Source organism: Bison bison, unplaced genomic scaffold, assembly GCF_000754665.1.
Source record: "Bison bison bison isolate TAMUID 2011002044 unplaced genomic scaffold, Bison_UMD1.0 scf7180017864134, whole genome shotgun sequence".
Lineage (NCBI taxonomy): Eukaryota > Metazoa > Chordata > Mammalia > Artiodactyla > Bovidae > Bison > Bison bison.
The window spans coordinates 8624244-8637378 of NW_011494706.1; the positions used below are offsets into that span (position 1 = coordinate 8624244).

Consider the following 13135-nt stretch of genomic DNA (forward strand, 5'->3'; position numbering starts at 1 on the left):
AAGTTAAATAAACAGGGTGACACTATACAGCCTTGACGTACTCCTTTTCCTATTTGGAACCAGTCTGTTGTTCCATGTCCAGTTCTAACTGTTGCTTCTTAACCTGCATACAGGTTTCTCAAGAGGCAGATCAGGTGGTCTGGTATTCCCATGTTTCAGAATTTTCCACAGTTTATTGTGATCCATACAGTCAAAGGCTTTGGCATAGACAATAAAGCAGAAATAGATGTTTTTCTGGGACTCTCTTGCTTTTTCCATGATCCAGCGGATGTTGGCAGTTTGATCTCTGGTTCCTCTGCCTTTTCTAAAACCAGCTTGAACATCAGGAAGTTCACGGTTCATGTATTGCTGAAGCCTGGCTTGGAGAATTTTGAGCATTTCTTTACTAGCATGTGAGATGAGTGCAATTGTGCGGTAGTTTGAGCATTCTTTGGCATTGCCTTTCTTTGGGATTGGAGTGAAAACTGACCTTTTCCAGTCCTGTGGCCACTGCTGAGTTTTCCAAATTTGCTGGCATACTGAGTGCAGCACTTTCACAGCATCGTCTTTCAGGATTTGAAGTAGCTCAACTGGAATTCCATCACCTCCACTAGCTTTGTTTGTAGTGATGCTTTCTAAGGCCCACTTGACTTCACATTCCAGGATGTCTGGCTCTAGGTGAGTGATCACACCATCATGAATATCTCGGTCGTGAAGATCTTTTTTGTATTCTTGCCATCTCTTCTTAATATCTTCTTCTTCTGTTAGGTCCATACCATTTCTGTCCTTTATCGAGCCCATCTTTGCATGAAATATTCCCTTGGTATCTCTAATGTTCTTGAAGAGATCTCTAGTCTTTCCCATTCTGTTATTTTCCTCTATTTCTTTGCATTAATCGCTGAAGAAGGCTTTCTTATCTCTTCTTGCTATTCTTTGGAACTCTGCATTCAGATGCTTATATCTTTCCTTTTCTCCTTTGCTTTTCGCTTCTCTTTTTTTCACAGCTATTTGTAAGGCCTCCCCAGACAGCCATTTTGCTTTTTTGCATTTCTTTTCCATGGGGATGGTCTTGATCCCTGTCTCCTGTACAATGTCACGAACCTTATTCCATAGTTCATCAGGTACTCTATCTATCAGATCTAGGCCCTTAAATCTATTTCTCACTTCCACTGTATAAATTACTTTGCCAACTTTGATGCACATAGGGGAATTTTTATTTGTTTGTAAAATATTTAGTAGTGAAATACACATACAACGTCTCATTTTATATGCTATGATTCAGCTAACCCATTATATAACAAGTGACCAAATATATTCCCTGAGAACACACATAGATTCTCTCACACAAACACACACGGATAAACAACATGGATGTAAGAACCATAAACACACTAAACTTTTGATAGGATAAGAGAACTGGTTTCCATCAGCATTTGAAAATCATCACTAAAGACAGCACTTTGGCCACCACCCACCAGTGTCATAACAGTCTCATACGAGAGAACTGTACATCTGGAGATAATCTGTTACAAAGCAGTGGAATGGAACTTGGCAGCCAGCTTTCCTTTGGTGTGAAACAAGCAGTCAAATGCACTGTGTCTTCTGACTACCAGTATTTAGCAATTATTGCTCCAGTGCTATGAGTAAGACGCCCACAAGTCACAATTAAATCCCCATTTTATACACATTGTCCTAGCAGAACTATTAACTCTGAAAGGTATCCCAGTATGGACAAAATACTCTATGGTCACCCTACTTTTAAAGAATTTCAATAGTAGAAGAGACTCAGAAACCACGGTCGGCACCAGGAGTTCAGCTTTCACCTTCCTCCCGCCCCCCAACACCCTCCTGATGACCTCTGTTCTTCTGTTTCTGTGGCATTGCCCTGTCTCTGGCAATACCAATAAGTCATTTGCATCATGTATTATTTAAGCAGTTCTCAAGAGCTCCTAAAGAGATGTTACTTTGGACAGTGACTAATCTGAATCCTCCTTGGTCTTATGATCTGATTAATTGGAAAATGTGTAAATAATGTGAACTGTTAGATGACTTTATGTAGCCCATGAAAAAGTCTCATTTTTAACCAGCCTTCTTTTTCAAATAGATACATTCATTTTAGCAAAAGTGGTAAATGAGTATTGGTTAGGAGTTGGGAAAACACTTGCCAGTATAGATATTGGTCCCACAAAAATGTATTTAATCCAATGAGTCAAGCCTTAAGTTTATTTCAAAAAAGCTCCACCCTGAATAAAATTGAGAGGCTCCACTTGGTTTGAAGCATGCAAAGGACCCAACATGATTCAGAGTATAACCTAAATTCTCAAAGAGGTATTTTACTGATGTGTGTTTTGGAATCACTTTACTAGTAAAATGAAAAAAAAAACAGTTGTTTATAAATCAACTTAGGAGACTATGTAATATGTTTTAGGGAGAAAAGGTTTTGGAGTGGGTTAGCTCTGAGTTTGAATGCTGACTCTATTTACTAAATATATGACCTTTATTATTCTATTTAGTCTCTCCAGGTTTTGCTTTCTTTCACTTTATCATGGAACAGCAGGTAAGTAATTAAAATATATAAGAGGAATAGAAGATCTTATTTACAAAGCAGAAATAGAAACACAGAGAGAACAAACGTAAAGATACCAACGGGGAAGAAGAGGGTGGGATGAATTGGGAGATTGGGATTGACATTTACACACTATTGATACTGTGTGTAAAACAGATAACCAATGAAACCTACTCTACAGCACGGGGAACTCTACTCAAGGCTCTGTGGTGACCTAAATGGGAAGGAAATCCCCAAAAGAGAGGATACACGTATACATGTCGCTGATTCACTTTGCCATACAGTAGAAACCAACATGACATTGTCAAGCAACCATACTCTTCAAAAAAAAAAGAGTATTAGGACAAAATAAACACTGCATATTTTTTTTTAATGTATAAAGGAGCATAGAATACAATTTGGGTCCAAGAAAAGTATCTCTTATTATTACCATTGTTATTACTAATGGTAAGACTTAATTATTATTATTACTAGTAGCCAATTACTCAAGATATTATCTCACATGGAACACATTTCTTTTCTGGGTGGGCACTACAGTAGGAATCGTTTATGATTCTTTCTCTTAAAACAGTGGTAAACAAACCTGAGTCCTTAGGAAACTTTATTACATAAATGTCCTTTGTTCAGGAGAGACTCTTAAGGATGAGGGCAGAACTCTATATTGCCAATATGTATGGTAATTAGGCTTCTTTAATAAAATGCAATGCTAAATGGCCTTATAATACTCAATAAATAGGCAATTTCTTTTCTGATATATGGAAAATCAATTTTGATGCAGACATTTTTCTATATATCAAGATCAGTACAGAAATTTTTTTTCTAACCACCCAGCTGCTACAATGTTAAATAAATTGATTTTAATCCTAAATCAGAGATGTAATAGAGAAAGGGTGATTTAATATGCAATCTCATTACATTTGACAGGCTTATTTATAAACGACTCACCCCACATTTTGACAAGCATAGTTAATATGTTAATTAGCTTTGAAAAAGATGATGAAAAGGGGAGACTGACATGCTACTGGGGAGCATGGAATTGACACAAGGTGGTGCCACTCTACACTGTGGCCCCTCCCCAAAGCAGCATGATCTTGACGAGGTATTTATTAGCTACAGATAATTTTGTCACCCTATGTTAAAATTTAATCCCTTAAAACAATCCCAAGTAACCTATTGCTTAAGAAAACAAACGCCACTCTAAATATATTTATGAGCTTCTATAAAGCAATATAAAGCTTGTTTAGAGCAGTGACCTGGACAGCTGGAGCAGAACTCCTTGACAAGGGACGGACTACACAGATAAGCTCACTGGCACATTTGCACTTCTCTTAATGTGGTTTTCAGTACTTGGTAAGCCTTTTTGGTTTAGAAGCTTAAAGATGATTTCCTATGCCTGGACTTAAACAAAGAGTTATAAAATCCAAGAATTAAGGGAAGTTATACACCAGACAAAGTCCAATTTGATTCCTTTGCTTAAGTCCTCCTCCATGGAGGCAGTCAAGGTACCAAAAACTACCTTTCCTGACGAGTTCTCAAACTGCCCAGTATATCTATACATCACCCACATGCTGGAGACCTAGAGCAGTAAATCACAATGGGAGAGCTCTGATTTCCATCACTCGCTGCCAATGTTAATGCGTAAAGTGTCTTCATTAATATTTTTATTGCCCGAAGCTATTTAAACAGAACCCTGGAAACTGTAACACTAGGTAGGGATCGTTAGTTTTTAGTTACTACCCTGCTGCCCCAGGAAGGTAAATGAACTGTAAAACAGCCTGAGACCCCTGCCACCTGCCTCCCCGCTATTGTCTATGGGTTAATATTCACACTGCTCTTTGGTGCAGCTGAGCCAAGACTCAACCACAGTCCCATTTCTAGATCTTTCAATATCCAGCATCAAGGTCACCAATGATGCAAAAATCAGTGCCCTGTGAACTTTTCTCTGACTGGAAACATACATACGTTTTACCTGGAAAATAACAAAACGGCTATTAGAAAACGGCTTGGAATGAAATCAGATTCAGAGTGAAAGGCATAGTATAGACATAACTCAGAAATGAACAGCCAATAATGTGGAAAAGTGCTCCAACATAACACATTTATTTTTTGTTTTTATGGCAATGAATAATCTTGGCATGCAGACAAAAGGGTATTTAGGGTCTACTATTTCATATCAGTTTTCCCCCCTTCCACTTAAATTACGATCTTATTCTTAGGCTTCATTATGTCTCTGTTAAAGCAAATTGGCAGAAAGCAACCAGACCTTCTTCCTTAAAAGGATGGATACCAACAGGCACACACATGTGAAAGAAAGAAAGGCTAGGGCTGGGGGCAGTGGAAACACACAGACTGGACATCAAGTACTACACGTCAGAAACAGACATATTAGCAAGTCATAATCCATGTAGTTCTTTGCTCATTACAGAGCACTTTCAAAGCTTTGGGGAAAATTAGCCACTGGCGTATAAAAAAATAGCTTTTCTCCACAGAGTCAGACACGACTGAAGCGACTTAGCAGCAGCAGCAGCAGCAGTCTAAGGGTAGAGCTTGAAGTGCCCTGCCAAGCAACTAAGACAAGACTGGCTCCAAGTTACAAATGTTTCCAAACTATGTTCTGTTAGCAGAGTCCTTGACTGACCTCATCGAAAGACAATCTAGAATTCCTATTCTCAAAAAATGGAGAAAAACACTCCCTAACTCAGAATATTAAGTAATGATTATTTGCATAGCCAACTTGCAACTATAAGGGCAGGAAGGAGGAAGGGAATGAGACAGTAACTGATATTCAGATGGATGCATTCATTGACCTTTATTTCCAATCTTTTCCTCCATTATAGCTAATGACCAAAATAGCTGTTTTGTTCAAGTCCCTGCTTAGCTTTGGAGGAAAAAAAAAAATCTAATTGTGGAAACAATTGTCCAAAAAAAAAAAAAAAAAGTCAGGAAGTTTGATGTAAAAAATGGATTAGCCCGGCTCCTTAATGATAGACGGTCATCTTTATGCTCAGTGTTTTGGAGCATGTATTTACAATGGTATTAGATTCATTATAAGGCATTACAAAATCTATGGCAATAGCTCTTAGGCTGTTTGATGACCCAGATTCTTTTATAGCTCTACTGAAAGCTAGAGATCTACACCTCATAAAAATAAATACATCCACGTGTACACGAAATGTTGCATAGATTTTCAGTGGCTTCACAGATCCCCAAATCCCATGTCCAAGGGATTTGCTGGAATCTAAATTAAGTAAATCTATACTGTGCCTTACAACACAAGAAACTTCCTTGTTTTCTCCCCATAAAGTGTTTGGATCAGAAACATCAGGGAAGATAGCCAGGCCACATCACAGCCTAATTAACTAAAAGCCAAGATTACTGAGGGTAGAGCGGTGAAGTAACTACATGGCAAGAAGATAAACGACAAACACTGCAGCTTTATTGAGGTCATAAACATTATGTGAACATGTAGCTGAATTCTGTATATGGGCCATCATCATTCATGGAAGATGATTCCTGCTATTAAAAAACTATGTGCTATATGAACTGTTTTACTTTAAACACAACTGTGAGTCTAGAAAAGGAATTTTTCTATTAATAAATGACATTTTTAACATTCACTATTAAGCCTTCCCTGGTAGCTAAAAAGAAGATTATTCCCTTTTTTGAACTAGATCATACTAGACTGGAAACTCATTAAAGTTTATCATTAATAATAATCGTACATTAAATCTCACCGGTCTTTGCGCTTCCTATAACAGATTTTTAAGTTATGCGAAACCATTGTGCAGAACTGTGACTCTACTGGAATTAAACTTACTCTGACATTTTTTTAAAAGTGATTGTTTTATTTCATCTTGAATAATTGGCACCAACAGTTTTCAGGGGTATATTGTACCAAATTTAGCACCTTACAGTTATAGCAAAATGTTCAGACCATTTATCTGAATTTTGCTGTGAATTTAAACATGCTTCTACTACTTCCTACTCATACTGCTGTTTGGAGATATATACTCCCTTGTTATAAAACAAAGCCACAAATTAAGACCGTTAGGGAGAAAATCACTGAACTGACAGCTAGAAAAATGTCTCTGCCCTTGTCCATCAAGAGCCATTACCAGACACCATCTGTAAGAGAGCACCTGATTAGGGAACATTCCCAATTATGTTTTCAAAAACTCCAGCGGTATTGCCACACACCGGCAAACGCTCCAGTACCATTAATCTTCATTCAGACTGTTAGGATGTTTGTCTAGGCTTGACCCAGACCAAGCACTACGGATAAATTAGCTCAAGTAAAGCTCCATTTCTCACCACATGTCAAGGCAGGTGGAATATTCTGTCGAGCCCAAGAGGACATCTGGAGGTCTGTACCACAAGGTAACCACTTCATTGGAGTATGTGTGGCTGGGGACGGATTTTGCTCTTGCGAGACCTGTGGGTTACAGAGAACGTGAAGTTTAATAGACATTAATGATCAAAGTAATTTAAATTTGGATGTTCACAGTTTTAAAAGGTCAAACGTGATATTATAATACAGAATCACGAATGCAGTGTCAAAGTTACGCAAAAGGTTGGGAAAAGCATATTTTGGTCTATCTGTTTCAAATACATGCTAATAACCAATAAATCCTTTATATTTCCTAATAAAGCACTAAGAACCTAAAAAAAATCCCCAAAGAGTAAACAAATGATTCATAAACTATTAGATATTATACAGAAGCTTAGAAATCTCCTGGCTTTCCAAAGATTGTTTCATGGTACTTTGGTTCTGACAGTTAAAAATAAGTATTATAAGAAAAAGTTCCAAGACTGAATAACTTTGAGAAAAGATGGTTTAAAAAGTAAAACAGGTCTGTATACTGTGAGACTTCTCAGTGCCCTTAATTTTTTCTAACATGTATTATAAATCCGAAAGAAGAGAATATGACTCTTTTCTCAAAGGTCTTTTCCAAAATTTCTTTTGGTGTCAGTGTTCTGTCAAACACTAAGAAATGCTATTCAAGAGTGTCATTTGAAATACATAAATAAATAATTATAAAGGAACAGTTAATAAATCTGGTACATGGAGATGAGATATCATGTAATAAAATTAAAGTTTTCTAAGAATGTTTAAAAATTGGGAAAGTGAAAAAAAAAATTGGGAAAGTGGTCAAAATAATATATTAAGTGATAAATTATGTACAGTTTAACCTCACAATCATAAATACTTAGGCACTGGAAAAAGACTGTTGAAAAACATATTTTAATATCTTCAATGGTTAGTTCTGAATATAGAAATATTTAGTTTTTTTAATTTAATACATTTTCTGAAATTTTCCCAAGTTTTATACAATGAATACATAATTCCTTTAAAAATCAAAAATTAAAGATATTCTTTTTAGAAAAAAAAAACTGTATGATAGTTTTCTATCTGAGTATGTTCATTAGTGATGAGAGTAAAGTTTTATCTATCACTGTGATGCTCTAAGTAAATAAACATTTTTACAGTGAACCTACCATAACATATTCATTTTAATGTTTTGATTATTTAAGTTTTTATGTAATAAAAAAGGAACATTACCTTTTTTTGTTCATTAAACACTTTTTAATGACATTTCCTTTACTGTATTATATGTAAATATTAAAATTAACAGGGTAGCTGGTCAGATGAATAATTTCTAATTAGTTCAGTTTGGTTACAATAATTCAATTTTCCCTACCATACAGTTTTTATAACCATACAATGGCATATTATAAACTGACTAGTGTTACAAGTATTCCATATTAATACATGTATTAATATTAGTACAGATTTGACACATTCAAACATACATACACATATATGGTCTCTTCTACACATGAATGGAATGACTATCTCTGAAAATAGATTTCCATAATAACCTCTTCTCCTTTTTTCTGCAAGGATTTATCCTACCTCAAAGCAGGCAAAACTGAACAACAGATAAAACAATCAGGGCATTAACGTGTTTCCAGAGTTTCGTAATACCATCAAAGGGTTTCCTTCCTCAAATGAGCATGTTTCTATACAGACCAAGGAGCTAAGCGTAAGTCCCAAAATCGGTTCTGACTTGCTCCATATGCTGTTGTCAAGGCAAACGGGATGCCAAAAACATTCAGGCTGGGTTTTCTTGGTTTTGCCAAAGCTCTGTTGACAGAAAGCTAGGCCAGAGGGATAGGAGAATTTAAAAATCTGAGATTTTCTTTGACAGCTCAGAAGACCACACTGGTTATAGAAAACTGTGATATTCCCAGTTTTAAAGAGAGAACCAGACCTCAAAATAACCTAGTAGTATAAATCTAAATAATGATGTATGACTCCAAGTCAGTTATGCTCATTCTGAATATAAGTTTGTAAAACTTATTAAATAGTTCTGAAAAACTAGAAACAGAAAAAGCTCTTTGTCTACATTATTTTTCTCCATCTCAAGGTTAGGCCAACTGTGTGAGTGCTGAGTTGCTCAGTCATGTCCAACTCTTTACGACCCCATGGACTGCAGCCCGCCAGTCCATGGGATTCTCCAGGTAAGAATACTGGAGTGAATTGCCATGCCGTCCTCCAGGGGATCTTCCCAACCCAAGGATCAAATCCATGTCTCCTGCATGGGCAGGCAGATTCTTTATCTTCTGAGCCACCAGAAGATAGCCACCAGAAGGAAGCCCCAAATTTAGGTCAAGGACTGCCCAGACTCCATTCACACGGGTCATATAACTTCCCAAATCATCAGGGAAAGTGAGTTTTCGATGTTCTAACTCTTCAATGCGTTAAGACAGTTTCTTAAAATGGTTTGCCTGTAGATGTGTTATATTGAGTAATGTTATGATATTTTTAAGATACGCTCTCCTGCATCACTTGAGAAAAACTCACATCTCAATATATCATAGGATCAATTAAAACATATTCTTGGGGCAAATATCTTGTATATTGTTAAACAAAAGCTTTTCACCCTAAAAATATTTCTGTTCAGTTAAAGAGATAAATCCCCAAACTTTTCAGAGAGGGAGCAAATTATTAAATCAATGATTCAAAAGAAAAAAAAAAAGCACACCTTGAAGCAGAAATACACAACCACATTTTTAAAATAAATATTTTTAGTAAAGCTACTCCTATGTATTTATATAGTTCATGCATCAAAACACACTTACTCATGCAAAATTTATTAAACTGTATCCTCCAGCTGAAGGGAATCTGTAGGATAGGATTAATTAGCACAGCATGTGTGAAAGCTTTCTTTCTCTGGTCCCTGTCAGTTGCTATGGTTACCCTACAGGAAGAGAGCTACATTACCTTCTAAAAAGGATGAAGTTCAGGGGTTATTATCAAAACTTCTTATATTAATGTTTAGTCTGAATTAAAAGTCAAAAAAGCAAAGTGAAATGCTAACTAGATGAGTATAGCTTATTTGTACGCTGCTGCTTCGGCTGAGTGTGTGTATACGCAAGGGCGCACGTTCCTTTGGGCACCTAAATTGGCTTGCATGACCATTTAAGAGTATCCAACGAAAAGATGTTACCACTTCTAACTAAGGAAAGATCCCTAAAGAGCAGAGTTAAAAATCCTAATATTCAAGGCCTGTTGCCAATTATTCAAATTTGGGCAACCTTAATATGAGTTAGCATAGCAGAAGCTTAGATTTCCAGAAGAGTTCAGAAGCTTTACAGGTAAGTTCTTTCCCAAGGAAAGAATTCCTCTTCATATCTCTATAACACAGTCTAACTTCTGCTGCCATTCTGAGTCTGGTTCTACCCTCTGGCAGGGACAGAAAGTAAGTCATGTGACAGTTCTTCCAACATTTGCCTTAAGCGAACTAACCCTCTGGCATCAATCAACGGAGATTCTTCAGACCTTATCTTAAAAGTTCTCTCAGCTGCAATGGATACAGTTGACCACTCCCATTCTTTTATTTTATTTTGTTATCTCACTTTATTATTATATGTAACATAAGATGAAATGTATAATAATATGCAAATAAAATTATGTGATATGTAATATAATGCAATAATAGTCTAGAAGATGTCTCAGCGGGTAAAGAATCTGCCTGCAATGCAGAAGACACAGGAAACGCCGGTTCGATCCCTGGGTCAGGAAGATCCCCTGGAGGAGGAAATGGCAACCTGCTCCAGTATTCTTGCCTGGAGAATCCCATGGACAGAGGAGTCTGGTGGGCTACAGTCTATGGAGATGCAGAGTCAGACACGACTGAGCAACTAAGCATGCAAGCATGAAATATAATAAAATATATATCTGCCACATGGCAGGTTATTTTTGTTTAACTTTTTATTTTGTATTTGGGTATAGCTGATTGGATTTCTCAGGTGGTGCTAGTGGTAAAGAACCCACCTGCCAATGCAGGAGATGTAAGAGATGTGGGTTCCACCCCTGGGTAGGGAAGATCCCCTGGAGGAGGGCATGGCAACCCACTCCAGTTTTCTTGCCTGGTGAATCCCTTGGATGGAGGAACCTGGCGGGCTACAGTCCACAGGGTCGCAAAGAGATGGACATGAGTGAAGGGACTTAGCACGAACGCATGCATGCACACAGCTGATTAACAATGCTGTAATAGTTTCAGGCGAACAGCAAAGGGATTCAGCCATACATATACATGTATCGATTCTCCCCCAAACTTCCCTCCTAATCTTTTAAATTTATTCCCTTGACTTCTCAGTTGTGGAAGAGATAACAGGAGTGATTTGGCCAGCTTCTAGAACTTCCTCTATCTGCTCCACAACTGATGGACTTGTCTACAGCTACATATTTAAACCAATGCTTTCTAAATGCATACACTCTGTGGATAACTGTGGCTCATGCCAAGTTTTAACTGTCATCCTTAGGAGATTTCTCTTATTTTATCTCCAGCTCATACTTCTGTGTGGGCTTCAGATACGGGTTTACCCAATTCCTCACCAGTATCACTCAGTCGTGTTCAACTGTTTGCAGTCCCATGGACTATAGCCTGCCAGGCTCCTCTATCTATGGAATTACTCAGGCAAGAATACTGGAGTCAGTGGCCATTTCTTTCTCCAAGTACAGGAATGGGGATGTACTACAGGCACTAAACTGGACACCAACTGCAAGTTCTCTATAGCAAACTGTATTATTAATACAGGGAAGGTGCTATGAGTCCAGAGTCAAATGGCAATTTACTAGTAAACAGTTTTAAGAACCCCACAGACTAAAATTCTTTTATTAATAGCTACACACTCATGTCCAATAGATTTCTATTCCATGCACATCTAATTATTCTTTCAAATCCTGATGCATCCTTTTTACAGGTAGTAACCCTGCTTGGCGGAGAAGGCAATGGCACCCTACTCCAGTACTCCTGCCTGGAAAATCCTATGGACAGAGGAGCCTGGTAGGCTGCAGTCCATTGGGTCGCTGAGGGTCGGACACGACTGAGCGACTTCACTTTCACTTTTCACTTTCATGCATTGGAGAAGGAAATGGAAACCCACTCCAGTGTTCTTGCCTGGAGAATCCCAGGGACGGGGGAGCCTGGTGGGCTGCCGTCTATGGGGTCGCACAGAGTCGGACACGACTGAAGTGACTTAGCAGCAGCAGCAGCAGCAACCCTGCTTGAAAACTTGAGTTCTCCCTCTGACTCCATGAAGAAAGTGGCTAAACTAAGAATTTGGCTTCAAGAATGCTCACTTCCATGTTTTTGCTTTGACTACGGAATTGCAAAAGAACTGGCAACATTGACTTGTTTCTTTCAAACTAAGTGGAGTAATGGCAAAAGCTAGATGGCCTTGTGAAAGCCAACTGAAACACGACATAAAGGAACGTCTTTCACCACTTCAGTCTTTCCAGAGGACGTGCCACTGTTCAGTGCTTCTCAGTGGTTTTGCTTTCATTTAAGATCAATTCCCACAGGTCCCTCTCATCATACCTCATTCCCCAAACTGACTGATCAGAAAGAATGTTCTGCTCCTAATCACAATGTGATATTTCTAAGACAGGGGCTCCTTTCTTCAATACTTTATTTGAAACAGACATGACATACTTGGGTAACATTTTACCATTAGGCTGTCAGGCTGAAAAGGAAAAGACGTTCTCTATTCTGTCCGCTAATCCATGGAGTAAGGGCAGAAGAAGATTTTTACATTTCTTTCCCATTGCACAGTCCTGGGACCTGGCCAGGAATTTTTTTCTAATTTTTGGTTGCACTGGGTCTTTGCTGCTGCGTGTGGACTTTGCCTAGCTGCAGTGTGTGGGCTTCTCACTGCCGTAGCTTCTCCTGTTGCAGATCAAGGACTCTAAGCGTGCGGGCTTCAGTATTGTGGTGCACAGGCTTAGTTCTTCTGCAGCATGTGGGATCTCCCTGGACCTGGGATTGAACTCATGTCCCCTGCATTGGCAGGCAGATTCTTAACCACTGGGCCACCATGGAAGTCCAGGAATTCCTTTTTAAATAGATATTTTTAATGGCATTCTCTCCCTCTCAGAGGATTTACATTAAGTATCTGATGATGGGTTAAATTAATTTGTAAAGCTCATTATTGCTCCTCTTAGAGTGTATCAATAAACAACTATCAAACAAAACGAAAGAGAAAAGTACTTTCTTCTAGGGATGTTCAGGGTTTTGGCTTTGA

General features: G+C 38.0%; 1 protein-coding gene across 4 annotated transcripts in view; it reads right to left on the minus strand.

The window, feature by feature from the left end:
- The window catches only part of CDK14 (cyclin-dependent kinase 14), a 668333-nt gene that overhangs the window by 282304 nt on the left and 372894 nt on the right, over window positions 1-13135 (minus strand). For all 4 annotated transcript variants that reach the window (XM_010839815.1, XM_010839811.1, XM_010839814.1 and 1 more), the window contains one exon: window positions 6857-6977. In XM_010839815.1, coding sequence (XP_010838117.1) covers window positions 6857-6977 — 121 coding nt within the window. The remainder of the gene's footprint in view (window positions 1-6856; window positions 6978-13135) is intronic.